The sequence below is a fragment of the Castanea sativa genome, chromosome 8, assembly GCF_040712315.1.
Source record: "Castanea sativa cultivar Marrone di Chiusa Pesio chromosome 8, ASM4071231v1".
Taxonomy (NCBI): domain Eukaryota; kingdom Viridiplantae; phylum Streptophyta; class Magnoliopsida; order Fagales; family Fagaceae; genus Castanea; species Castanea sativa.
The window spans coordinates 33776332-33802547 of NC_134020.1; the positions used below are offsets into that span (position 1 = coordinate 33776332).

General features: G+C 31.1%; 1 protein-coding gene across 1 annotated transcript; it reads left to right on the top strand.

Annotated features, from left to right (window-relative positions):
* Window positions 1-17386: 17386 nt before the first annotated feature.
* On the top strand, window positions 17387-20306 carry LOC142606234 (cation/H(+) antiporter 14-like). Its single transcript, XM_075777617.1, has 3 exons — window positions 17387-17617; window positions 17762-18760; window positions 19203-20306. Exons 1-3 carry the CDS (start codon window positions 17387-17389, stop codon window positions 20304-20306), a joined length of 2334 nt encoding a protein of 777 aa, XP_075633732.1.
* Window positions 20307-26216: the final 5910 nt, after the last annotated feature.

Here is a 26216-nt window from a genome sequence, read left to right on the forward strand (position 1 = left end):
TGTATTTTTTTTTTTCTAATAATATGACTTGGCAGTTGATGTGTTATGAAAAATAATTATTTCATTATTTTGTTTGACATATAAGTTTTTTTCATCTCAAGATAACGACAGGAACTAAATTAACACGAGTCACTGAAAGGTTAAGGACCAAATTGACACAATTGAAAAATTAGTGATCAAATTTAATTATAGTATAAAGAATAGGGGTTAACTCTGTAATTTACCCTTTAATTTTGTATGGATTTTAAAAGTTTATAAAATCATTCTATCTAATTAGCTCAAATAATATAATTTTCGCTATATTAAAATGATCAATTATTAACATTTACTTGTAAATGGGTATAAAAATTTAGTGGTAGTGATTATTATATATGGGAAATGAACAAGTTAATCTAAAGAGTTTATGTGAAGGAAAAAAATGGTAGGCTAGCTGATATTTTTATCATCCGTTGTGGTGGAACAAAAAATCTCTCATTTCAACCTTGAATAATTTATTTTTGGTTTCCAAAGGATTATTGGTATGTTGCCTTGAACGTTGCACTAATCCTTTGAATCTTGTACCAATGACTATCATCCCCTCAAAATAGCGTTCTCTTTCAGACCTTTCAACCAATCGATATGACCCCATAGAACTATTTATGTGGTATTACTTATTAGGCATCAAAATTTGGATATTTGTAGACGAGGAAGCCTAAGCCTTTATTTGACCTGTCTTTACGTTCTATCGGAAAAAAAAATGACAAACTCTTTCATTCTTTTTCTGTTAAATAAATAAAGAAGGAAATTATATATATATATATATATATATATATATATATATGTATGTATGTATGTATGTATGTATAAAGAGGCTAAAATGCAGTTTTGGCTCTTAAATTTTGGGTTTGTTTTCATTTTTGCCTTTTACATTTGAAAATTTTCATTTTGGTTCTATATGTTTAATTTTGTTTTCATATTGGAGTTGTTACTTTTGTTTGTTATCTAACCATCCTTAATATATAGTTCTACCAACAATAGTGAAATTCTTGCATTCCACAACATTTTAGAGCTAATATTTCACTAAATAATTAAACACAGAGGACACTTAATAGTTATATTATAGATGGGAATGAGTTGCAAAACTAATATAAAAAAATTAAAAATTAAAAAAATTAAACATGAAAGGACAAAATAAAAAAATTTCAACATAAAGGACCAAAATAAAAATAACTTCAAACATTAAGGATAAAAAATGTACTTTAAACACAAGAAAATGAAACAAACTTGAACATGTAATATTGTTTGATATTGAATTTAAGTGCAACTCAGTGTTCAAAATAAAATTAAAGAAAAAATGCATAATTTTTAATACTTGTCTTGGCTAGCCGGTTTACAATTTTAGAGCTAAGAATAACCTAATATATTTAGCAGAGTTTTAAAAACCAGACTAGACTAGATAGTTCAATTGAAAATCGAGCACTATTCAGATCCGGTAAAACCTTGTTGGTGCCCATTTTTTGACAAAATGGCCCAATGGTAGAAGAAGCCCAACAATATAAAAAAGGTGGAGAAAGAAAACAGTAAAACAAAGACCATTGGGCCAGAATGGCAGGAATAATGGTCCGCAAGCTCACAAAACAAGGAGTGGCCTCAAAGAAAGAAAATGGGCCAAGGAAGCCCCAAAGAATGAAGTAGCAAGCCAATGAGAATTGTAAGAAGTGGAAAGAAAGCAAAAACAGGCCGGAAGAGCCTAAAGAAAGGAATTAGTAAATGGGATTGGTTCGAAGACCAATAAACCCAAAGGCAAAGGATGTGGTACTTAGGCCAGGGAAGCCCAAAGAATTGAGCAAAAGCTCATGGGAATGAAGGAGGTAGAAAAGAATGAAATGGGTCAAGGATGCCTAAGGAATGAAACGGGCTGAGGATGCCCAAAGAATGAAATGGGCCGAGGAAGCTCGTCGTGTTGAATGGACTAACCCAGCAAGAATCCTGGGTAGTAAAGACCAGAAGAAGGAATAGTATGAGAAATTGGCATGGCAGACGCTTCAACCTGCAAGCCTAGAAGTAATATAGCAGGAACAATGCAGTGATGTGGCAGGAGCACTAGCTAGTCTGCGGATAAAGGATAAAAAGAGGACATGGGTTGAATTAAAGAAGAGAAACCCACACCCAAGCAGTGCCCAACCTAACGAAGAAACAAGATACAGAGAATAAAGTCCTAAGAACTCATTCACGTTGCAAGAGTTAAACAAACACCACAGCGTGCAGCAGAATCAGACAAACCTGGAGGAAATGGCAAACTCGTGAGAGCCAGAAAAGCAATAGACTCATATGAAAGTGGAGCATGCACATAAGGCTTAGGCACCACCTACCTGTACCTAGCCAATACAGGGGAGGTGGGTCACGAGTCAGAGGTAAGAAAGGGTGTGGTTTGGCAGTGGGAAGAAGGGAGAGCCTATTTTGGGGTTCCCGCTCAAGCTTTTTTGAGGGAAATGTCCTACTGGGATGACATCTCATCCAAAAGAGGTAAACATGAGCTAAAGCCACTAGATGTATACTATAAAGGTTGGTAAGGGAGAGGATTAACCCTTATCCGGATGGGAGCGCCAAGGGGGAGTAAAAACAAAACAAAACCACTTTTGTTTGGGAATAAGGCGTGGCACAACCAACATAGTATAGTGGTGGTGGTGGTTGGGTAGCCGGCAGACTAGTAGGCAGTCTTGAAAGAACACTCACAATAAGTCAAAAGAGGTTAAAGGGTAAAAATGGAAAATTTAGTCACGGCAAGTAGTATAAAAGGCCATAGACGTGCACAGTGAAAGGAAAAGGAAAAGGAAAAAATAGGAAGAAGAAAAAGGAAGAAAACAAAGAAAAACGAGTAAAAGAAAGAAAGAATACAGGAAACCAAGAGTAAGTAAGAAAAATATGAGTGATAGGAGTAAAAGCATGCATCAATAGCCCACTTCTCTCCCTCTCAATAGCCCACTCTTTAACGAGTCAAGAATCTAAGATTAAGTCATCTGAGTCTACTTTCCAAAGTGAGCAATTTCTATAGCAGGATTCCTCTTTTCAGGTTACTCACATTGGAGATTAGTTCCCTTTGTACTTGAATCTACTAAGGGGTCGAGTTCATTCCTTTAGCAAACTACTCCTCTTTTCCTTTACCATGGTTGATTAATGATTAACATGACATCTCGTCATTAATCTATTCCTACTGTAATCATGTTCAGATACTTTTTTTTCCTTTGTGGAACTGTTCACGTATTATTGTTGTTAGCAGAATATATTTTAGTTAAAGTGTTTTAATTATCTTGCTATATTGTATTTTCCTGCTATAACACTTGTAACAGTTATTCCTGCCGTGAGCACGTGAACACGCTCAAGATTCCTGATAGGATGCGTCAACACAAAGAGGGCCCAACTTGTGCATAAGCTGGCCTAAGGTGTGTCTCAGTTAGGCCAATCCCAACTCTCTTACCCCAGAATCATAGAGTCGTGGTACAGTAAGAGCAATCCAGCCCAAGACGCAAAAAAGGCCCATCGCAAACCCCAAAACCAGAGACGTGTGCTTTTTTTTTTACCACCAGTTTTTAAAACCATCATATTTATGCGTGATAATATTTTTAGGGTGGTCTTATTAAATTTATGTTTTACAATATAATTTTTCTCAGCAATTCAAAAGGTAAGTTAGCAAAAATATTAATTAGTTAATAAAAGATATCCATATCATTTTGTGTATCATTAACAAGAATATAAAATTTGCAAATTATTCTTTTAATTTAAAAGAAAAAACTTTCTAAAAACCAATTTTTTCTATTGTACAATCAAAAACACCTAGAAACATACTTAAAAAATTAATAAAATTCAACAAAACTACAATTCAAAATAAAAAAGAAAGGGAAAAATAAAACTCACATCAAAGTTAAACTCCTTCTCCCAAATATGTAAAACATATCAAATGTGATGTGATTAAGCCAAATATCCATTGCAATGAATGTATAATCAAATTCAAATTTTTTAATAAGACTTTGAGATAGCACAATAGAAATTTGTTGTTCTTCCCAAGCAAAAGTGTTGCTTATAGATTTATACATAATGATGGTTACTCTTTTTAAGAAAAAAAATTAAGAAATTTTTTTCTTAATAATTAAGGAAAAAAAACCATGAGTACAATTCCAAAATTGCCCAAGAAACTAAGTGAGAAGATGGATCGGCAACCTCGGAGCAGATCGAAGGCTATCAATTTAATGGCCAGTTCAGTGTAATAGCAAAGAGCCTTGAAAGCAGATTACCAAATTGGAGAATCCCCAAGGCCTTTCAACTATTCAACGCGCCCCCCTAAGCTAGACGCTTCACCTACCTGGCCTCAGAGAGAATAGATTCATTCTTCGTACCTGGTCCAACTTCACAACCCTTCGCGGGTTGGTTAGAAGTCAGTCTTGTTTGGTAAGATGGAATTGGACAAAGAAAAGAGAGTGCTTGACTAGAACAACAGCCAACAAAGATCGTAATTACATAGATAACTACTCCTCCCCTTCTCCGTCTTTAAGGTTTTAACACGAACCGTATGGCAGATAGAAAGAAAGACGACCCCACCTTCTCATGTCAGTAAGAGCAACTTTAGTATCCCCCGTTGATCTTCTTTTGTAGATAAAATCTTCAATGAGTGGAAACAAGCAAGCTTACTAAGAAAGGTGCTTGTTAAGTAAGGCCGGCTTTTGAGCCCAAGCCCCTTGTATAGAGTCAGCAGTTCGACAGCTTAATGCTTGCTAGAGAGAGTTCTATAGCCTTTAGGATAAAGAAATGTGCATAGGATTTCATAGAGAGCACATTTGGGCTTCTCTGAAATACCCAAAAAATTCTTTGTATTCATGTCAGGATTTCGCGCTAAGGAGGCCTCTTCGCTCCGTTGGGGCGAGTTGGTCAAGATGTGCTGTCCAGTCACTCACATTGGTCCCTGCATATTGATTCAAATAGAAATTAGGTTTTAAAGTGAATGGGTTTTTCTGAAAACTTTTCTAACCACATTATTAATTTAGGTTATCATGCATTCTTGAATTGTCTCAGTTCAATCGAATCATAAGTATTTAATTGTATATGAACAATCAATTATGAAATATATAATTTCTTAGATCACAAAGAATTTCATATCAATATAGGGAAACACTCCGATGCCCTAATATTTACATTATTGATTTAAATCAGTTATCATTGTTATTATTGTTTACAGTTACCAGGCAAAAATTATTCTTCATATATCTTCACAAAAAGTTTTTGTTTAATTATATTGCTTTTGAATTTATCCTACTCCTTATGGTTTGATCTCAGTACTTTGAGAATTATATTGCTACGACCTCCTGCACTTGGGAGTGAGCAAGCAAAGACTCTAATAGGAATTCCTCCTATGAGGCAGTTGTCAGGTTGTATATTTTCTACCATCAATGATTAAGCAAGTCCTGTGAACATCTTTTTATAAAAAAAAATTTATAAATATTTTTTATTCTTCATTGATTTCATTTTTTAGTTATAAAAACCAAAAGTAGAGTTCTAAAGAACACAAATATTCATCAATCTAAAGTAGAGATGCAAGAAAAATAAAAAATCAGGCAAAAAATATATTAAAAAAATTTGAGAGAGAGAGAGAGAGAGAGAGAGAGATAACCTTTCTTTTGTGGGAAAAATATGCATAGAATGGGAGAATGTGAATAACTTATAGTAAGATTATGGAAATAAGAGGAGCCAAAATAAAGGAAGATATATGGGAAAAATTATATGTAAAGTTAAAATTGCCTAAAATAAATATGTATAGACAATAGTTTTATTTTGATTTTTCATTGATTTATTACTTAGTTATAACATCAAAATTAAAGTATATGAATATGTAAAGTTAAAGTCATTTGAGATGAATTTGTAAAGCCAATATATTTATATATTTAATATTGTCAAAAAATGAGAGGTAAATAATAAATATGAAAATAATAATAATGTGACCAATGACAAGGCGGATGAGGTGACTCAACATGAGCGTAGTAACAATAGATATTATGTTTCGGCTTTTAGATATATATAGAAATAAATATATATTATTGATAATAGATAGATATAAATATAGATATAGACAGGGACAGAGGTAGGATTCCTAGTTAGGAGGCAGAAATTTAAACAAAAAGAAAATCATGGAAATCCAAATAATCATTTATTTAGTATTAACAAATAAAATTATCGATTCTTATATATTATATTTCAATCATATATGAAAAGGGAACTAGACATTCTTTTAAATCTATAAAATCATCAATGATTGAATCTCATGGAACGAGTAATTATAATTACTAAGTAAAGATGAATACAAGAATGTGAGCAATATGAATAATGTATTAATTATAAATTTTTTTGCTTTTCTAAAGGTATAAATTCATTACTTATCAATTTACAATTAATTAGTTTGCAATTTATAAATTTATATGTTATCAAAATATTAGCTAGTTATAGGACTATGAATCAGTAATGTGGATAGGTGTCACAATTTTATTTAGTTAATTTTATATGACATTTTATGCAATTGTTTTTTGTTTTTGTCTAATTATTCAGGGACACTTGCCCATTGCCCCCACACCAACTGAAATGTTACCCCCACTACCAACCAATCAACTGCTTCTACTAACTTTCCACTATTTTTTTTATTACCAAATCATCACTAACTTTAGTAACTATCTCTATATAATATAAGCTATAACATGTCACACATGCTAGACACCACACAATTTACAACATATCTTAGCAGAAAAATACTGTCACACATAAAATCTGCCTCTGAGACAGAGATACAAAAGGTAAAACACATAAATCAGTATGAAGAGAGAAGATATGCTTGCAATAATGACGGAGATCTAACTAGCAATAGTGAATGGGTGAAGTGTAAATGCATAGGCGTAGCTGCTGGCAATGGCGATGAGGGCATTGCCCTCCAAGGTTGAACTATAGCTCCGTCCTTGGATATAGATGGGTTATATAGGGAAGTTCACTGATACTCTTTTTTCAGCACTTTACTGCAGTGTGCCCTTTTCTGAGACCTTTACTTTTGCTCTAATCATGTGTTGTAGAGGCATTATAGAGGTTGCTACATATGTTATGTGGAAGGATGGCAAGGTAACCGAACTCCTATCTCTGTGTGTGTGAGCTCGTGTTCTTTGAACTAAAGCATCTACTGGTAGTACATATAGCTGAAACAAGAAATGGCTCTACAAGAAAAGAGTCTACTAGCGAGGATAGAATACCCTCACAAAAATTCAAATATCGTCGCAAAAGGTTATTAGCGAGGGCATATAGCCCTCGAAGACTGTCGTATTTGCTCTTGTTGCTAAAAGAGATTTCGCAACCATACTTTCGCAAATAAATAATTTACAAGGGCAATCCACCGTCGTTACTGAACAAATCCGCCCTCACAAATATATTATCAAACGACGAGAAAAGTCGACGACTTATTTTTAGCGAGAGAAAATAGTCGTCGTTAACAACTATTTGTGAGGACCTTTATACCCTCGTAATTAATTATTTGTTAATTCCAAATTGACGACATACTTTTAGAGACAAATAATGTCATCGCTAAAATTTATTTGTAAGAGCCTTTAACCCCTCGCAATTAGTTAGAAATAATAGTGACAACATTAAGTTATTGCTTAAAATGTTTTTGCAAGGAGTTAAGTGGCATCGCTATTCTATAAATTGCAAGGGACTTTTTCGTCACTATAAAATATTTTATATCATTTTTGAAATATTTTATTATTTATTTATTTTTAATTATTATATATATATTTTTAACTATCATGTTACAATAGTACAATAATTACTAAAAATTGATCAATTGAAAGATAAAAATTCATATAAGTTCAAACTTTAAAATATAGAATATACAAAGAAATCCTGAAATTAAATCTTGTTTTAAACTTAAACAACTAGAATTATGACAAGATCTATACTAGCCTTCCTTTGAGTTACCCTCCAAGCTGTTTTCAACCTCCCTCGTGTGATTGATTGAGTTGTCCTCTTCATCTCTACTAGTACCATCCTTAAAAAAAAAAAAACGAAAAAAAAAACATTAAACATAATTCATACACTAGAATATTAGCTTTTATAAAAATAATAACAAATAATGGTTAAAGAAAGTGCAAGAGAGATAGAGAGAATTCTTGACATGTATTTCATTTATACTCACCCCCTAATCTCCATCCATCCATTTATCCACCATTTTTTTTTCCAAAAGAATGTAGAAATGAAAGAAGGATCATTCTTATAAGGATCTTCTTTCTTTGTGTACTTCTTAAAAATAGGATTTTTAATGTGAAACATCCAATCAGAATAACAGCGTTTCACCAATTCTACAAATTCTTTCTTCACTTCCTCATCTGGTTGCTTATGCTTAAAATGTTGAGCTCTATAGAAAGCATATAAAGTTTCGAACTCAGATCTTGGGTATTCACTAAAAGTCGTCCAAGCTCCATTCAATTTTTGGTAAAAAAGAATGGTAATCTCTCGAGTAGATTTTGTGTGATGATTTTGCCTTTTTTGATATAAGATAGAATTCTAATCTAGCCTAATCTAAGTGTATATGTGTGTGAAGCTCTCTCCTGGAGACTTGAACCCTGGCCCTTGCCCCCCACACTCCACAAGCACTTATACTTGTGGAGTGACTATTGCACCAAGGGTGTGCGGTAGTTGTGATGATTCTGCCTTTACTTTTACCTTCCCTTGCCATGTCTACCTTTTTTTTTTTATAAGCCCTTGCCACATCTACCTACTATTAGTTAGTATTAATATGATGAAAGTATATAATATAAATATGTATTTCCAATATGATTGTGTTAAAGACATGACCCACTAGTAAAAGATGATACTCTAGTATAAGATGATACTTGACCTTATCCTCAATCCAACAATACTTATTGCTACAATCAACACACAAATAATTGTTTTGCATATCTTTATTTATTGAATGTTTAAATGCATACTTAAGAAAATTTTCAACCCCATTAATATATCTAGTAGAATGATGCATCCAAAATTTATCAACTGACATTTTATCTACTCCCTATAAAGCATCATAATATATAACTAACAACAATAACGGTTGCCAACACATGTATAATTATGCACTCTTAAAAATAACTAGCACAGTTAATATTGGGTCTTGTAAAATAGAAATATCAAGGATTCACATATCTGGCCACAAAATAGAAATATTAACACAACCTAAAGCAAATCTCAAGCCAAACAATTGAGATTGGACAAATATGTTGTCAATATAATCATCCTAATTAACTTTTTCAAGTAATCTATAGATTTTCAGCTCACTACAAGCCTTACACATTTAAAACTCACATCAGAGAACTCTACTAAATTTCCACATTTAACATTCCTTATAGTGTTCCGAAAATTACCACAATTTATATATTTTCAATAAGATACAAAAGTTTATATTTGCCTATATACAAGATAAAAAAAAATAAAAATAAAACATATATAAATAAATAGCTTCAATCAATATCAGTATAGATATATATATGACTAATTATTTTATGGGTTTATTCTAAAAGAAAACATAGATAACAAATTGAACTTTGTATTATATGCTTAATTTAAATGGCCTGCCCTTGCAAAATTCTTCCTAAGTCCACCAAAAACCAATGTGGCTTGATCCAAGTAGAGGGAGAAAAGGAACTTTTGTGTTAGAGCTGTGAAATTATAGAACATAACAAACAACTTTCATTATAATATAACTTTGTCAATAATATTGGTTAATAAGGCGGGTCTGAGGATCTGAATTATAACACATGAAATCAAGTCAATCAAAGAAATTAAATTAACTTGCATTATATACATAACTAATAAAAAATTCAAACAAGACAACAAATCATACATAGTCCTAAAACACAGAACAAAGGATAAGGATTTGTTTAGACTCAAACATGCATTTGGTATAAACTTATAGTAAGCAATCATCAACGAAGAATAAGCACAATTTAACCCTCCACCCCACTCATATTTTATATGATAATGATATAAATCATATAATATGTACATTCAAAACAGGATTGGCAGGGTAAAAACTGTAAAAAACCAATCTATAGAAAATTATTCATATATTTGTATGAGATATTGAACTAATATTTATTAATCTATAATTTTTTTGGAAGAAGATATTGCAATAATATGAATCTAATATGTAGTTACTAGTTCATTTTTGTCTAAATTGAGAAGTATTGCAATGATAAGGCCATTAAACTAATTCACATAATAATTAATATAAAACTTTTAGTTCAAAAGGAATTGTGAGGGTTTAGATATTTGACAACTTCAAGATTCACCATTTTAAGACACATAGCCCACCCCACATACAGTTGGCATCTCAAATAGACAACACCCAAGGGAACTTATATATCTAAATATGATTGAAACAAACCAGCTAGCATTGCATTTTAAGAACTACAACTAAGTCAACCAATACATGGGTATCATTTAAAGAATTGAGAGGATTAGCAAATGTACCTACACCGTGTTTGATAGCAGCATAGACAATAGCAAAGCTCTCAAGGTGGCGAGGTTGGACTCTTTGCAGCAACAGTTGGAAATTCTGACAGATCCTTATAGTAATGGTAGCTGGTTGGGAGTTTGTATTTGAAGAGTTGGGGTCTGTGGTTTATGCAGGAAAGGTGTTTGAGTTTGGGTTTGAATGGGGATTTTGGGTTTGGTTAGAGAGAGAGGCGTTTGAGGGAGAGGCATTTGTGTTTGGAGATTTGGGATTTAGGGCTTGGTTAGAGAAGGAGAGGCGTTTGAGGGAGTTTTTTTTTTCCTCTTTTTTTAGTCAAAGTAGAGGTTTTTTTTAGTGAGATGGAGAGACCTGGCGGGGGATTGGAAAAAATTGGCCGCCTTTTTTTTTTTTATTCAGAGGGAGAGGGAGAGGGAGGGGGAGGGAGATAGGGTTTTTCTTTTTTGTTTTTAAGGTAAAAACGATATTGGGGGGGATTTATTTGAAATAATAATATATCCCTCTAAAACCAAAAACTACTTATTGTGGGGATTCATTTAAAATAATAATAAAAAACAATATTGTGTATTTTACAGAAATTTAATCTCATTATTTAAAAAATAAAATTTGTATATATTTTTTGACAAAACTACCTCACTCTTTGATCGTTGTTACTTTGAAATTTTGAGATTTGGAAAAACTACACTTCACCCCAAATTTTAAAAAGAAAAAACGTTTTTCACCATTGACATCTGATTTACCAATTTTATTAAACTAATGTTGTGCACTAAACTGCCGCTATAAGTAATAGAACTGTCATTGAAACATTTATATTGCGGCAATTTTTAATACCCCCGCTGTAGAGGGCCACAAAATATAACTCATTTCTTCGATCAATAAAAATTAAATAAAATAACTTTAAGTGCACAATTTGTACCCGGACCCAAAAACAAGTGATGGGCTCAGGCCCAAAGAGCCTTATACAATGAAATTTGTAGAGTATGAGTTTGAAACCTAGGTTTGGGATGTTGGAAGTTGATCAACAGGCTAGAATGCCGCAATCTATGTAAGTGATAAATGAATATGACAAGAAAATCCTCCTCGGACGTAAGCCGAGGACAATTTGTATAGTCTTTCTTTCTCTAAGCAAAAGATTGCAATTTTTAGTTTCTAAAAAAGAAGATCCCCCCTTCTTCTTTCCTCTCTCATCTTCTTATATCCTTCTTCTTCTTCCATGTTTATCCTCGTGTAACACAAATCTTCCTCTCAGATACTTGTCTCATCCACCACCTTCTTAAAGTCTTCAAATAATTGCTGGAAGGCTAAATTTTACTGTTCAGAGGTCATTTCTTCATTAATGCGGCCAGGGAGGTAGATGCGAGGCCTTTAATGCAGTGGTAGCAGCTTTTTCCTCAGATATTTCTCACACGTTTCTGCTTCTAAAGGGTGCTTGGATCACACCTTTACCCAATAGATCTTCCAGAATTCTGCCTTTAAACCGTTTAGCAAGTCCCAAGGCCTTTGCTGGGCCTGTCCGAGGATATACTCCTTCTCGGAAAACTCCTCGGATCACTATAGTGCGGACTAACCTGTGGGCCTAGAGACCCTGATTGAACAGATTTGTACCAACTAATCAAGCCCAAAGCCTAAACGTATATTCAAGCACTTTTACCCCCCCACAATAACATTTTACTAAGCATTTTCTCACACAATCATACACTTAAAAAAAACTTCAGCCACAACCAATAACTTATTATTAAATTCATATTTTGAAAATCCAACCGTTGGATTACATGTTCTACATGTTCTATATGTTCTTAACATGTATGCCAATTTTCATGCCAATCAGATGTAATTTACCATTTGATATTCAAAACTCATCTTTTATGCGTTATTTTAAACTACAAAAATTTGAATTTAGACAATTGATTGATGATATGGCTATTAATCTTTGATCACCTTGAAATTTTGTAAACATGAAAAATATATGAAGATAATGTAATCTAACGGTAGATTTGTCAAAATTCACATCAAATTAGTAAATATAGGGTTGGGTTCAAGTTACACATGATATAACTCTAAAAAATGTTACACCAACCAATAACTTATTATTGAATTCATATTTTGAAAATCCAACCGTTGGATTACATCTTCTATATGATCTTGACATGCATACCAATTTTCATGCCAATCGAATGTAATTTACCATTTGATCTATAAACTCATATTTTATACATTATTTTAAACTACTAGACAATTGATCAATGACATGGATATTAATATTTGATCACCTTGAAATTTCGTCAACATGAACAATATATGAAGATAATGTAATCTAACGGTAGATTTGTCAAAATCCACATCCAATTAAGAAATATAGGGTTGGGTTCGAGTTACACCTAACGTAACTCTAAAAAATGTTACATCACCCAATAACTTATTATTGAATTCATATTTTGAAAATCTAACAGTTGGATTACATTTTCTATATGTTCTTAACATGCATGCCAATTTTCATGCCAATCGGATGTAATTTACTATTTGTTCTATAAACTCATCTTTTATGCATTATTTTAAACTACAAAAACTTGAATTTAGACAATTGATTGATACCATGCTTATTAATCTTTGATCACCATGAAATTTTGAAACCATGAAAAATATATGAAGATAATGTAATATAACAGTAGATTTGTCAAACTTCACATCAAATTAAGAAATATAGGGTTAGGTTTAAGTTACACTTGACGTAACTCTAAAAAATGTTACACCACCCAATAACTTATTATTGAATTCATATTTTGAAAATCCAATTGTTGGATTATATGTTCTATATAGTCTTAACATGCATACCAATTTTCATGCTAATCGGATGTAATTTACCATTTGATCTATAAACTCATATTTTATGCATTATTTTAAACTACTAAAACTTGAACCTAGACAATTAATTGATGACATGACTATTAATCTTTGATCACCTTGAAATTTTTTAAGCATGAAAAATATATGAAGATAATGTAATCTAACGGTAGATTTGTCAAAATTCACATCGAATTAAGAAATATAAGGTTGGGTTCGAGTTACGCTTGACGTAATTCTAAAAAATGTTACACCACCCAATAACTTATTATTGAATTCATATTTTGAAAATTCAACCGTTGGATTACATTTTTCTATATGTTCTTAACATGAATGCCAATTTTCATGCCAATCGGATGTAATTTACCATTTGATCTATAAACTCATATTTTATGCATTATTTTAAACTACTAAAACTTGAATCTAGACAATTGATTGATGACATGGCTATTAATTTTTAACCACCTTGAAAACTTGTAAGCATGAAAAATATATGAAGATAATATAATCTCACGATAGATTTGTCAAAAGTCACATCGAATTAAGAAATATAGGGTTGGGTTCAAATTACACTTGATATAATTCTAAAAAATGTTACACCACTTTTTATTGAGAGTGTGAATTGAAATGATTTAAAGATGTCATAGTTATAGTTAAAATCTTTTTAAAATTTATGGTTTAATTTGAAACCACCCAAAATTATAAGGGAATTAAGTAATTCATTAAAGTCTTTAATTAATCATAGTATTGTGGCGCAATAAGAGTATTGCTACTTGTCATAAAGAGAAAATAGCTATTTGTTGCAATCATGATCTATTTGACACAATTTTTATTACGTAGTATATGATATATTAAACATTACACACACACACACACACACACACACACACACACATATATATATATATATAAAAGCAAAGATCTCATATGAGAGAGCATGAGGTCCTGCCAAGTGGTGTATTGTATGAAATTCTTTTAATTTAGACTTCTACCTCATCTAAATTTAGAATTTATGTCAAACTATTAAGTAATTGTAGATGCATTTATTTCAATGTATTAATAAAATTCAAAAAATTCGTATATATTTATAACTTTAAATGCTTTGGATTGATATGGATGGACATAAAAAGTCAGGAGAAAGGTAGGAACTAAGAAAACTTTTCAATTTCCAACATAATACTAACTTCAATGCAAAATTGCAAGAGTCGGATTCAATAAATTAGATAATATGATATATTTTTTTTAGAGTGGATAATATGATATGATATGTGAAATTGCAAGAGTCGGAGATCTCCATATTCGTCCAATATAAATCCTCATTTGTCCACATTTGTCCAAAATAATTTCTCTTATAATATCTTTGGTTCCCTTTCTGAGAGGTATGTTAATTTCCAAAATATTATGTTCATATTAAGATTTTATGTATACATTTTTACTGATGTAGCATTGTCATGTGTTTAGATTGGGTTTTTCATATTGTGTGTCAATTTAGATTTTAGATTTTTCGTATGATTCATATATATAGTTGGTAGGGATTTGTAGTATTTTTGGTGTTTTGGCTACTTTTAGGAAGGTTAAATTGTGATATTACTATGTCACTATGACAATATTGTTTGTATTGTCGTATCATGAAATTATAGCAATTTTTATAGCTAATTGATTAAAATATTATTCTTTCAATTTTCATCCTATTATAATCACGATCTTAAAAATCAAACTTTTCTTCAATTAAAATGTTAATGTGCCTTAATTTTATCTATCATGTCAATTCTGAAGTTGAAGAAAATCTATTTTGAATGTCATAAAAATCATAGGTGTTGAAATAGTGGAGATGGAGACTTTAGTGGCATACGAAATGTAGAAATTAACACCATAAAATCTATATATAAACCATAAATCATACAAGAAAAACACCTAGGAACCAACAAGTTTATAGGTGATATTGTTAACTCTGATTCTGTGACTAAGCATAACAATATTCATGAAATCAACAAGTCATAAATAATTTTTTATAAAATTTATCAAAATGCATGGTGTATCGCACGGGATATTGGCTAGTTGGGTTATAATTGTAGTCTAATTTTACGCCACGTGTCCTTTCTATATATATATATTTTTAATTTCTAGGTGAGTTAATGTTGTGCAAAAGACGAAGAGTCTAATATAAATAAACCATAAAAAAAAACCCAATAAAAAGAGTAAACTCATGTGTAAACCCAATTCATCCGAACTATAAAAAATAAAATAAAATAAAAATCAACCAAATAAGATGGGGTGAGGTGAGATTGAGGGCTAAGATTGGGAAGTGACCATGGGGCATGGGAGATGCAACTAAGAAAGAAAATAAGTTTATTAAAAAGAAGTATAAACCCAATTCATTTGAACTTAAAAAAAAAATATTAAAAATTAAAAAAAAAAACCAAATAAGATGAGGTGAGGGCAGATTGAGATTGGGAAGCGACCATGGTGCTTGAGAGAATGCAACTAAGACAGAAAATAAGTTTATATACCTAAGGTTTTTAAAGGTATATTGGTAATATGACATTTGTTTAAACGGGTCAAATGAGTTAAATGGTTTCGTTAGTTGGACACAAACACAATACATTATTTATTTAAACGGGTTAGTCATGTCAATTTAAATATGACACGAATTCATTAAGTCTCAAATCATAACCTGCTAAATTCATGTTGTGTACATGTCTTGTTAACGGTTAGTGTCAAATTTTGTCAATCCTAAGTGCTAACTGCTAAGTGCCCATAGTAGATTTTGCAAATACAAGAAATACTTGCGAAGCCGCACATTTTGAGTTAGAAAACTATTGCCTTATGAGGTGGTTTATTTATTTATTAAAAGAAAGAATTTTTTTTTTTTTTTTTTTTTTGAGAAACGAATGAAATTTATGTTGATACCATTAAAATGACCCTGTAATCTTACCCAAAAATAAATAAATAAATAAATAAATATCGCGATTCATGCAGGATTCCTAACATAAATTTTTACTTTATTTTAGACTCGTTACGTCCTTCTTATTTTTTTGGATTTACGTAAGGAAAGATTCTTAGGTAAGTTCAACAAGAACATTGACCACATAATCTATACTATTATTTAAGGGGATTCCCCTGTTTGGATTCCTATTTTTTTAGTTCAAAAATGCCCTTACAGTCTTACGTTTTAGAGACAAAACTAAATGACAATCTGGTAAAAACTCATTTTTTTAGTTCAAAAATGCCCCTACAGTCTCATGTTTAAGTAAAGACAAAACTCAAGGACAATCTGGTAAAAATGTAACTCCAACTCCCACTCCCACTAAAATATTGCCTAAAAAATAGGACCACTCTTCTATTAATTTTTAAATTGATTTATTCACTTATAAATTAGATTTTTAAAATAAAAATCATATATATATATAAAATAATTAAATACAGTTTTTTTTTTACAAAATATGACCACTAAAAGAGAAAAGTCTCATCGCACGCGCGAAGCGCGTGTGATGAGACTAGTAAGACATAACTGACATGACTGTTTCATATTCTAATTTAAAAATATGTTAGAACTTATTACATATATGTGTTTTATAACTAAAAACCTGAGTTCAACCCTTTCTTATGAAATACGTGTGTAACAAGAATGCTCTTAAATTAAACTAACACAACAACCCTTTCCTTTTTAAACCTTTTCAAAAATGCTCTTAAAATTAAACTACCACAACAACCCTTTCCTTTTTAAACCTTTTCAAAAGCCAATTTTAGTGGACAACGTTTAAGTTTTAACTGATTGGCCCTTTGCAACCCTGGAACTCGCAAATGTCTATTCAAACCTCCAAATTAACTACCGGTCTACCCTATCAACACTAGTCTCTTTCTCTCTTCCTACATTTCTACTCTTTTTAAAGGGTTTCCTTCTATTCCTTTTTCATCATTCAATAAGTTTTGACCCTGTTGCTGTATTGTGTTGTAAGCTAATCACTATCCCCTTCATAATTTTTTACATTCAATAAATTAAGATTGTTTCAGCTTGCCATGAACAATACAAAAGGGTTGACAAGCGCCAAAGGGACTGCCCTGGGTGACCAAATGGTGTGTCAATACATCCACATGATTGACTCCGCTGGTTTTTGGTACGGGGATGATCCAATGGGCTATACCACTCCGGTTCTATTGGCCGAGGTCTCTCTGATTTTCATCATCTCTGGTCTCACTCACCTTTTGATGAGACCTCTTCGCCAACCTAAGATCATTGTGCAAATTATTGTAAGTCTGTTTCTTTACAAATTTTTTATTTTGTAGCATTTGGTCCTTCCAACATATTATCCACGTTCAAAATGCATATGGCCGAATCAAAATCAAGTTGCTTACAGTATACATACTGATACTAAAAACAATCTGTTTTTTCAGGCCGGCATAATAATGGGTCCTTCAGTACTAGGTCAAAGCAGGGGGTATGCAGACGCATTATTTCCTCCAGGAAGTAAATTAGTATTTTCAACATTGGTAGAGTTTGGCTTCATGTTTCACCTCTTTATATTAGGATTGCAGATTAATGCAAGCTTAATAAAGAGCATTGGAAGAAAAGCCTTGATAATAGGTCTAGTAGGGACTATGATTCCCTTGGCATTTGGAGGGACTGCATACAAGATCCTACAACATACAAACCCTTCAGAAGATAGAGGAATTAGACTCTTAAGCGTGGTTACTATAAATTCTATGACTTCTTTCATTGGCGTCACCAGCCTCCTTGAGAATCTCAACATTCTTAATACAGAAATTGGCCAATTTGCTTCCTCCATTTCTTTGGTAAGTGATGCAAGTTGTGGGGTTCTCATATTTGTTATGAGAAATGTTGATACAGCACTGAAATACTCCCCAACCAAACCTTTACAAACACTAGTATTGGTGCCCGGTTATTACTGCATCTTATTCTTCCTACTGCGACCACTAGTGATATGGATTGTCAGTTACACCCCTGTAAAAGAACCCATTAAGGAAAGTCATTTTATAGCCATCCTTTGTATAGTTATGGGGAATGGACTTCTTGCAGAGTGTGTTGGCGAACATGCTCGGTTTGGTGCTTTTGCGTTAGGCGTGTCTTTACCAAATGGGCCAACATTAGGTGCAAACTTAATAAAAAAACTTGATGTTCTTTTTACTGGGTCGCTACTTCAACTCTACTGCACTGCCAAGGGGTTCACGACACTTTTCTCTTCCATGGCAAAAATGTCTGCAGTAAAAATCGAGATCATCATTTTTGCTGGTTACATTGGCAAGTTCACTGGCACCATTTTGCCATCGATCTACTATAAGATGCCCTTCAGGGAATCTTTAACACTCACTCTCATCATGTGTTGCAAAGGCGTTATGGAACTCGCTATATACAGTACGTTGGAAGCCGCCCAGGTAACACAAGAAACAATAAGAATTAGTGTGAAGAATCTATAGGATCAATATTAATTTTATATAAAGGGAAATCCTAACCGATGCACTTAGGTACAATGGTTAATAATTTATTTAAAATAAATTTTTATGCAAAAAATATATATATATTTTTTTTGATAATTTTTTATATTTTTCATAAAAGTGATGTCAAATTTTTTCCATAATAAATCGTTAATCATTGAATATTAGCATGGCCCTTATTTAAATGCTCACTTCATTTTTCACTTTCCACGTTCAATACTTTCCAAAAACTATACTTTAGTACTTTTCCTAAAGCTCTGTTTACTTAGTTACAAAAACTATGATTATCTTAGGAAAAAATAATTTAAGACTGAAGTTATGCTTGATTTGTAAGATAATGTTAATGGCGCATTAACCTTTTTCTTTGTTTGTTCATTGACAGATCATAACAAGGCAAACATATACGCTTTTAATAATCAACATGATAATCATAACAGGGTTGGCCTCAATTTTTATACGTCACCTCTATGACACTTCCACAAGATACATGGGTGACACAAGGAGGACAATCTCAAACTCCGACCAAAACTTTGGTCTCAGAACACTGGTCTGCATCCATTCAGAAGAGAATGTATCTTCATTAATTAACCTTCTTGAAGTGTCCAACCCCACAAAAGAAAACCCTATTTTTGTCTCTGTCCTTCAGCTCGTGGAGATCACAAGAAAGGCAGCATCTATCCTTGTAAAACATGATAGGCAACACATCTCATTAGTTTCTAATCTATGTTGCTCTGGACACATTGGCAATGCCTTCGATCATTATGAGAGTTCCAGCGAAGGGAGTGTTATGATACAGAACTTCAAAGCAATTGCACCATGTGCAAGCATGCATGATGATATATGCACTCTTGCAGTGGATCAGAAAACAAGCATCATTATTGTTCCCTATCACAAAACATGGGCAATTGATGGAACAGCCAAAGCAAACACTCCTTTCATTAGGACCATAAACAAAAATTTGCTTAAGAAGACCCCTTGCTCTATTGGAGTTCTTGTTGACCGAGGCCAAATTTGTGGCAACCCAAGCGTTCTGAATGGTAATTCACCATATCGGATTGCCATGCTTTTCCTAGGTGGTGCGGATGATCGAGAGGCACTAGTGTATAGCATCCGGATGGCCGGGCATCCAAATGTCAACCTCACAGTGGTTCAGTTTATAGCGTGGGGTTACAAGACAAACAGTTATCAAGAAAATCTTGACAAGGAAGTGTTGAATGAATTATGGTTTAGTATATTGCGCAAACGGAAAATATACTATAAAAAGGAGACTGTGAGACATGGGGTAGATACAAGACATGTTATGCATAAGATAGCAAACAATTTTGATCTAGTCATAGTGGGTAAATACCATGAACCAGACTCTCCAGTTACATTAGGACTTAGAGAACGGAGCGAAAGCCCTGAGCTTGGAGTACTTGGGGACATGCTGGCCAGTTCAGTTTTTCAGTTTTCAGTTTTGGTGGTGCAGCAGCAGCCCAGAAGGTGAACTCTGAATCTCAGCCAAGATAGGATTAAGGTATATCATTATACATATGATCGATGATCATGTCGAGAACTAGTATTAGGCCTCAGAATATATCTTATGTAGTAGTTTCTCCTGTAAATCCAAAGTTAGAAGGCAAAGAACTGATAAATGGTCTTCTGTTTGATAACTGTTTTTGTTTTCGTTTTTGTTTTCTGTTTTCAAAAACTTTTTCTAAAGCTTGTTTTAAAAAAAAAAATATAGGTATATTTTCAAAGTCTAAAACACGTTTTTGGTAACTTGAAAAGAAAAAAAAAAATTATTTTCCAAAAATAAAAAATTTGTTTGGGAACTGTTTTCATAATAAAAGTTACGATCATCATCAATTGAACCATTTCTTCTTTTATTATAATACAGTGAGACCTAAAAAAAATGAAACTGCATTCAAAATTATCAAATCAAAAGCCATTATGAGTAAGAATTATATTTGGGCCTCCCCACCTAACAACTTGGTACCTGAAGATTGAAGAAGAAGACGAAGCTTTTATAAGTCGTCTCATTTTGATCCATGTGAATATCCTTCTGGCGTGCATTGCGTGAGAATCTCCTTGTCTTGATTGGCCCGTGATTTTGTTCTGGATCTTCTGTCTCAAGCTGCTTGGGAATATTATCCATTAAATGGGTCAATCAACTTTGAATATTATATTCTAACTCACTCCGAACCCGCGCGTTGCGCGTGATAATTATTATTATGGTGGTTTTATTAATATTTTTTTACAATTTAAACTAATATAATAATGAGTAATGTATTTCGTAATTATATTTTTATTTATTATAGGAACAATCATAAATGTAATATATAAACAATCCAAAACACCAAAAAATGTAAACTAAAAAAAATTAATAAAACTTTACAATGATAATTGAATCAATATTAGGATAAAATTTTGTTTTTGATAATCTATTAAGGTTATTTTCTTTGTAAAAATTATAATTTCGGCCACCCAAAACATATTATCAAATAAACAATTATTAGCAAAATCTAAGAATTAAATTTCTATACAAGCATTGTTATAAACTAATAATAATTAAAATAAAATTGCAAAAGTTAAAATTTGTCACCTATCCGATTATTTTCGTTTGGCTAACCTTTGATTTTCTTTAAATGAATGACATTATAGAGTCATTCTAATATTACTATTATGAGTACTTTATCCACCATAAAGGATTAGAAAATAAACAAAAATTAGTAAAGTCTCATAGTTTAACTTCTAAATTGAGCACTATAAAAAATCATGATATGTAACAAAATAAATACTAAATTATGCAAATCATGCTATGTAGTAGGATAATATTATATTTTTATATATTATATTTAATTCTTTAGAACACAATAGGATAACATTTAACAATCAAAGAGAATAAAAAATAAAAAATAAAACAACAACAACAACAATTTAAAAAACTAAACTAAATCGCATTAACCCAAAATAGAGTTTTAAAGAATATAAAAAATTATCAACCTAAAGTAGAGATGCAAGAAAAATTAAAAAATCCACCAAAAAATTTAGAGAGAGAGAGAGAGAGAGAGACAGGGAAAGAGAGAGAACTATTTTTTTGTGAGGGAAAACTATGCATAGAATAGAAGAAATAGTGACAAATTTATAATAAGAGGGTGTGAATAAGAAGAGACAAAAATAAAGGAAGAGGAAGGGAAATAGGAAGAATAATATTAATGTAAACGGTAGTGGGGAGATGAAAAGGTAAGGGAGGAAGAAAGATTAAAGAAGTAGTAGGGAGATAAAATAGTAAGGGAATGAGAAATGTTTGGGAAAGTGTAAATATTAATAAAATAAATGTTAAAAACAATTATAGGAAAATTGGAAAAAAAAACCTTAAGCTTGAAAGGCTTCAACATTGTTGTTGTTGTTGTTGTTGTTGTTTTTTTTTTTTTTTTTTTTTTTTGAAAAGGCTCACACAAAACCCTAAAGCTGAACTGAAAAGCCTTTGGGTTGGATTAATTATACAGATTTATTATAGGGTGATAGTAGAAGTAAATAAATAAGTAGTGGTCTGCATTTATTATAGGATGATAGTGGGAGTAAATAAATAAGTAGTGGACTGCATTTATAGGGCTGAAAATTGTAAAAATCATTTGAAAATTGTAGGACAAATTTTTTTTTAAATGACGTGACAGCTGATGTAGCGCAACATGAGAGTAGCAGCATTAAACGCTACGCTTCAGCTTTTAGTAATATATAGAAATAGATTAGTCTTTACTTTTTTTTTTGGGGGATACATTTTAGCTTAATTTAAAGTGTATATGTGCGTAAAGTTTACTCCTAAAAATTTGAATCCTGATCTTTATCCCTCACACCCCACAAACACTTATAACATTTGTATCAATGCCACTATAATAGGTAAAGTATCACATTTTAACCAATTAAGACCAAAATTCACCAAAATCATTATGCAAAAATACATGGTTGTTATGGTAACTATGTAAATTTATAGTAACATTATTCATTTTGCATTTAGTTTTTTATTCTTTCTATACATATTCCAATGATTAAGGAAAAGAGTGAGCAATGATTATTGTGTGTGAAGAAAGAGAAATAATAAAAAAATCAAGAAAATTGATATTTTAATGAGATTAAGTGTTAAATAGATAATCTGATATGAGGTGTTTTGAAAAGTGAGCATGTAAAATAGAAAAAAGTAGATTCTTATACTAAAATAGACAAAATTTTTGACACGGACTGATGCAAATGCTCTTATATAACATTCGATATATATAAGCTTAATCGTACCATTTACTATTGCTACGTACGCTCTTATCAAGCCACATCATCATTTTTCTTTCTATTTATTTGTTTTCCTTCATTTAAAAAAATATAAAATACTTAAAATATTCAATAGATAGTAAAAGTCTCATATCATGATAATATAAAAACAAAATGGCTTTATATATTTATCTTAAGCAGTTTTAATTTTAGATATACTTTACCGTTACTCATTAATTTACTTTAATTTAAATGTTTACAATTGAAGATTTAAAAAAAAATGATAAATTGCAAATTACACCCTTAAAGTTAGATAAATGTTTGGATTTTACACTCTAAAACTTCAGAATTTGGAATTCACTCTCTGAAGTTTGTTTATGAACCTTCTTAGGCAAGAGCAAATAGAAAAGAAAATCATGAAGAAAATGGGGTTTTTTTTTTTATAGTAAGATTGAGATGTACTTCTCACAATAAAATTGTTATCCAACACACTGCCTTCATCAAAGTTTGGTATGTAATTCAATGTGCTTATAAAACTCTGAATTTTCACTATATTTAGTTACTCTTTAAGTCTATTCTTAATTTTAACCACTTCTCTTTTTCACTAATAGTTCTTTTTTTTCTATCACAGGCTACCAAAGTATAGTCTCAATCACATTAGAATACATTCTTAATCATATGTTCTCTATTTTCATTACTTTGATTTATTTTGAGTTTTTTGTGTGGGAAAAATATGCATAGAATGAGAGAGTGACAAATTTATAATAAGATAATGGGAATAAAAAGAGCCAAAATAAAACAAAATAAAAAGAGCCAAAATAAAACAAAATAAAAAGATAAAGGGCAAAATCTATATCTATATATATCTAAAAGTTGAAACATAACATTTATTATTGTTATGCTCTTGAATACTCTTGTTGAGCCACCTAACCACTACGTCATTGGCCGCATAATTAGTCTTTTTCATATTTATTTGTTTTTTAGAATTCTACTTTTTAAAAGTTTTCTATAAAAAAATATTCACTGCCCATAAGAGGATCTCTTACTAGAGGTTCGTTCCCTTATTGTCTTATTATTAACTAATTTATATGTGTTACTTGATGCAAGTATTTGTTTTGTATCATTTTATTTACAACACTAAATATTTTTAATGAATGGTGTTTGAAGTTGATCTGAATTGGGGAAAAATCATACTACAATATGTCATATTTTGTGTTGTTATCATATTTTAGATTATTTGGAAAACAACAGATAATTTAGACAAGCTAATGAAAAACAGTTAGTATAGTTGAAGACAATGGTTTTTGTGCAGTTTGTTTTCACTATTTGTAAATATTATGTTTAATATATTAGTGGCAAATTGTTATGTCTTTATTATATGGTGTTCTTAGATGCTTAAGTAATTTTTTAAGCGTTTACAAATATCTATATTGTTTTTCATCTTCTTTATTTCATTAGTGTGCTCTTTGAGATTTTAAGAAAATAAATTATATTTTGTCTTTAAAATTATTTATTTATCTATTCATTTTTTATACATTGGATTAGATGTTAGATTAGATTATGACAACATTAACAAAATACTTCTTTTTTCAATAACACTTCTCTACTTTTTCCCCTTTGGAATTGTATTCTTGGTTTTTTTTTTAAGGAAAAAGAGTTGTAATCTTTTTCTTTTTTTTTTGAATAGTAGTTTATTTTGTTGAGTTTTATTAATTTTTTAAGATAATTTTCTCAGTGTTTTTGATTGTATGGTAGAAAATTTCTGGTTTGAGAAAGTTTGTTTTAAAACTAAAAGAAAAATTTTCAGATTTTATATAATTTTTAATAATACCCAAAATATTATAAATAAATTTTATTAAAAAATTAATATTTTTGCTAACTTACCTTTTGAATTCATGGGAAAAATTGTATTGTTTTGATTAGGTACGGCAAAAATAATATCTATACTACTATTTAAGGGGCTTCCCTTATTTGAAATCCTCATTTTTTTTTTGTTAAAAATGCCCCTACACCCCTATATTAAAGTAAAAACGAAATTAAATGACAATTTGGTAAAAACAAAACTCTAACTCTTATTAAAATATTGCCTAAAAAATAGGGTCACTCACCTTTTGATTTTCAAATTGTTTTATCTATTTATAAATTAGATTTTCAAAATAAAATTGTATATAAAAAATAAAGACACATTTTTCTTTAGTATGAAATAGGACTATTAAACAAAAAAAATGTCTCATCCTGCATGTGATGAGGCTAGGATATATTACATTCGTGATTGTCCCTATAATAAATTAAAATATGATTATAAATTACATTGTTATTTATTAAATTAGTCCAAAATGAAATAATAAATAAATTTAATGAGACCACCCTAAAAAAATTATCACATACAACACATGAGGTCTGCCACTTTTGTTTTGACAATACTTTTGTTAAAACCACCTAAGATGAATATGTATAGACAATACTTTTGTTTTGATTTTTAATTTATTTAATTTATTTTTAGTTATAACATCAAAATTAAAGTATATGAATATATAAAGTTAAAATCGTCTAAAATGAATTTGTAGAGCTAATATATTTATATATTTAATATTATCAAAAAAATTAAGGGTAAAGAATATGAAAAAAAATAATGATGTGACGGATAAGATCCCTCGGCATGAGTATATCAACAATAAATGTTAATCTCCTGTTTTTATTTAAAATATATATAGATATATATATATATATATATATATATATATATATAGTTAGATTGGAATCACCCATTTATAAACACAAAAAGTCAAGACAGTAATAAATTATACTAACCAAATAATGTGTGCGCTTATTAATTGGAGCCGAAGGAATCTTTGCTTTAGGTAAAAAAAATTCTAAGCCCCAAAAGTCCATGCACATTGGATTGGGTAAGTGGGAACAGGGGGAGAGGATCAAATATATGGAGTCCCATTTGGCAAAGAATGGTTCCAAATCATGCTCTTTCCTTTTCTTGTCACCTCTTCCTACCCCCTACCACTCAACCCTCCCCACAAGAAGCCAAGCCCACCTTCAACGACCCTTTCTCTAATATATATTCCCAGAGTTTCAAACTTTTATTATGCATTACTGTCCCTGTTATACGTCACTGAACCCATCAAAAGAAAGGGATGGC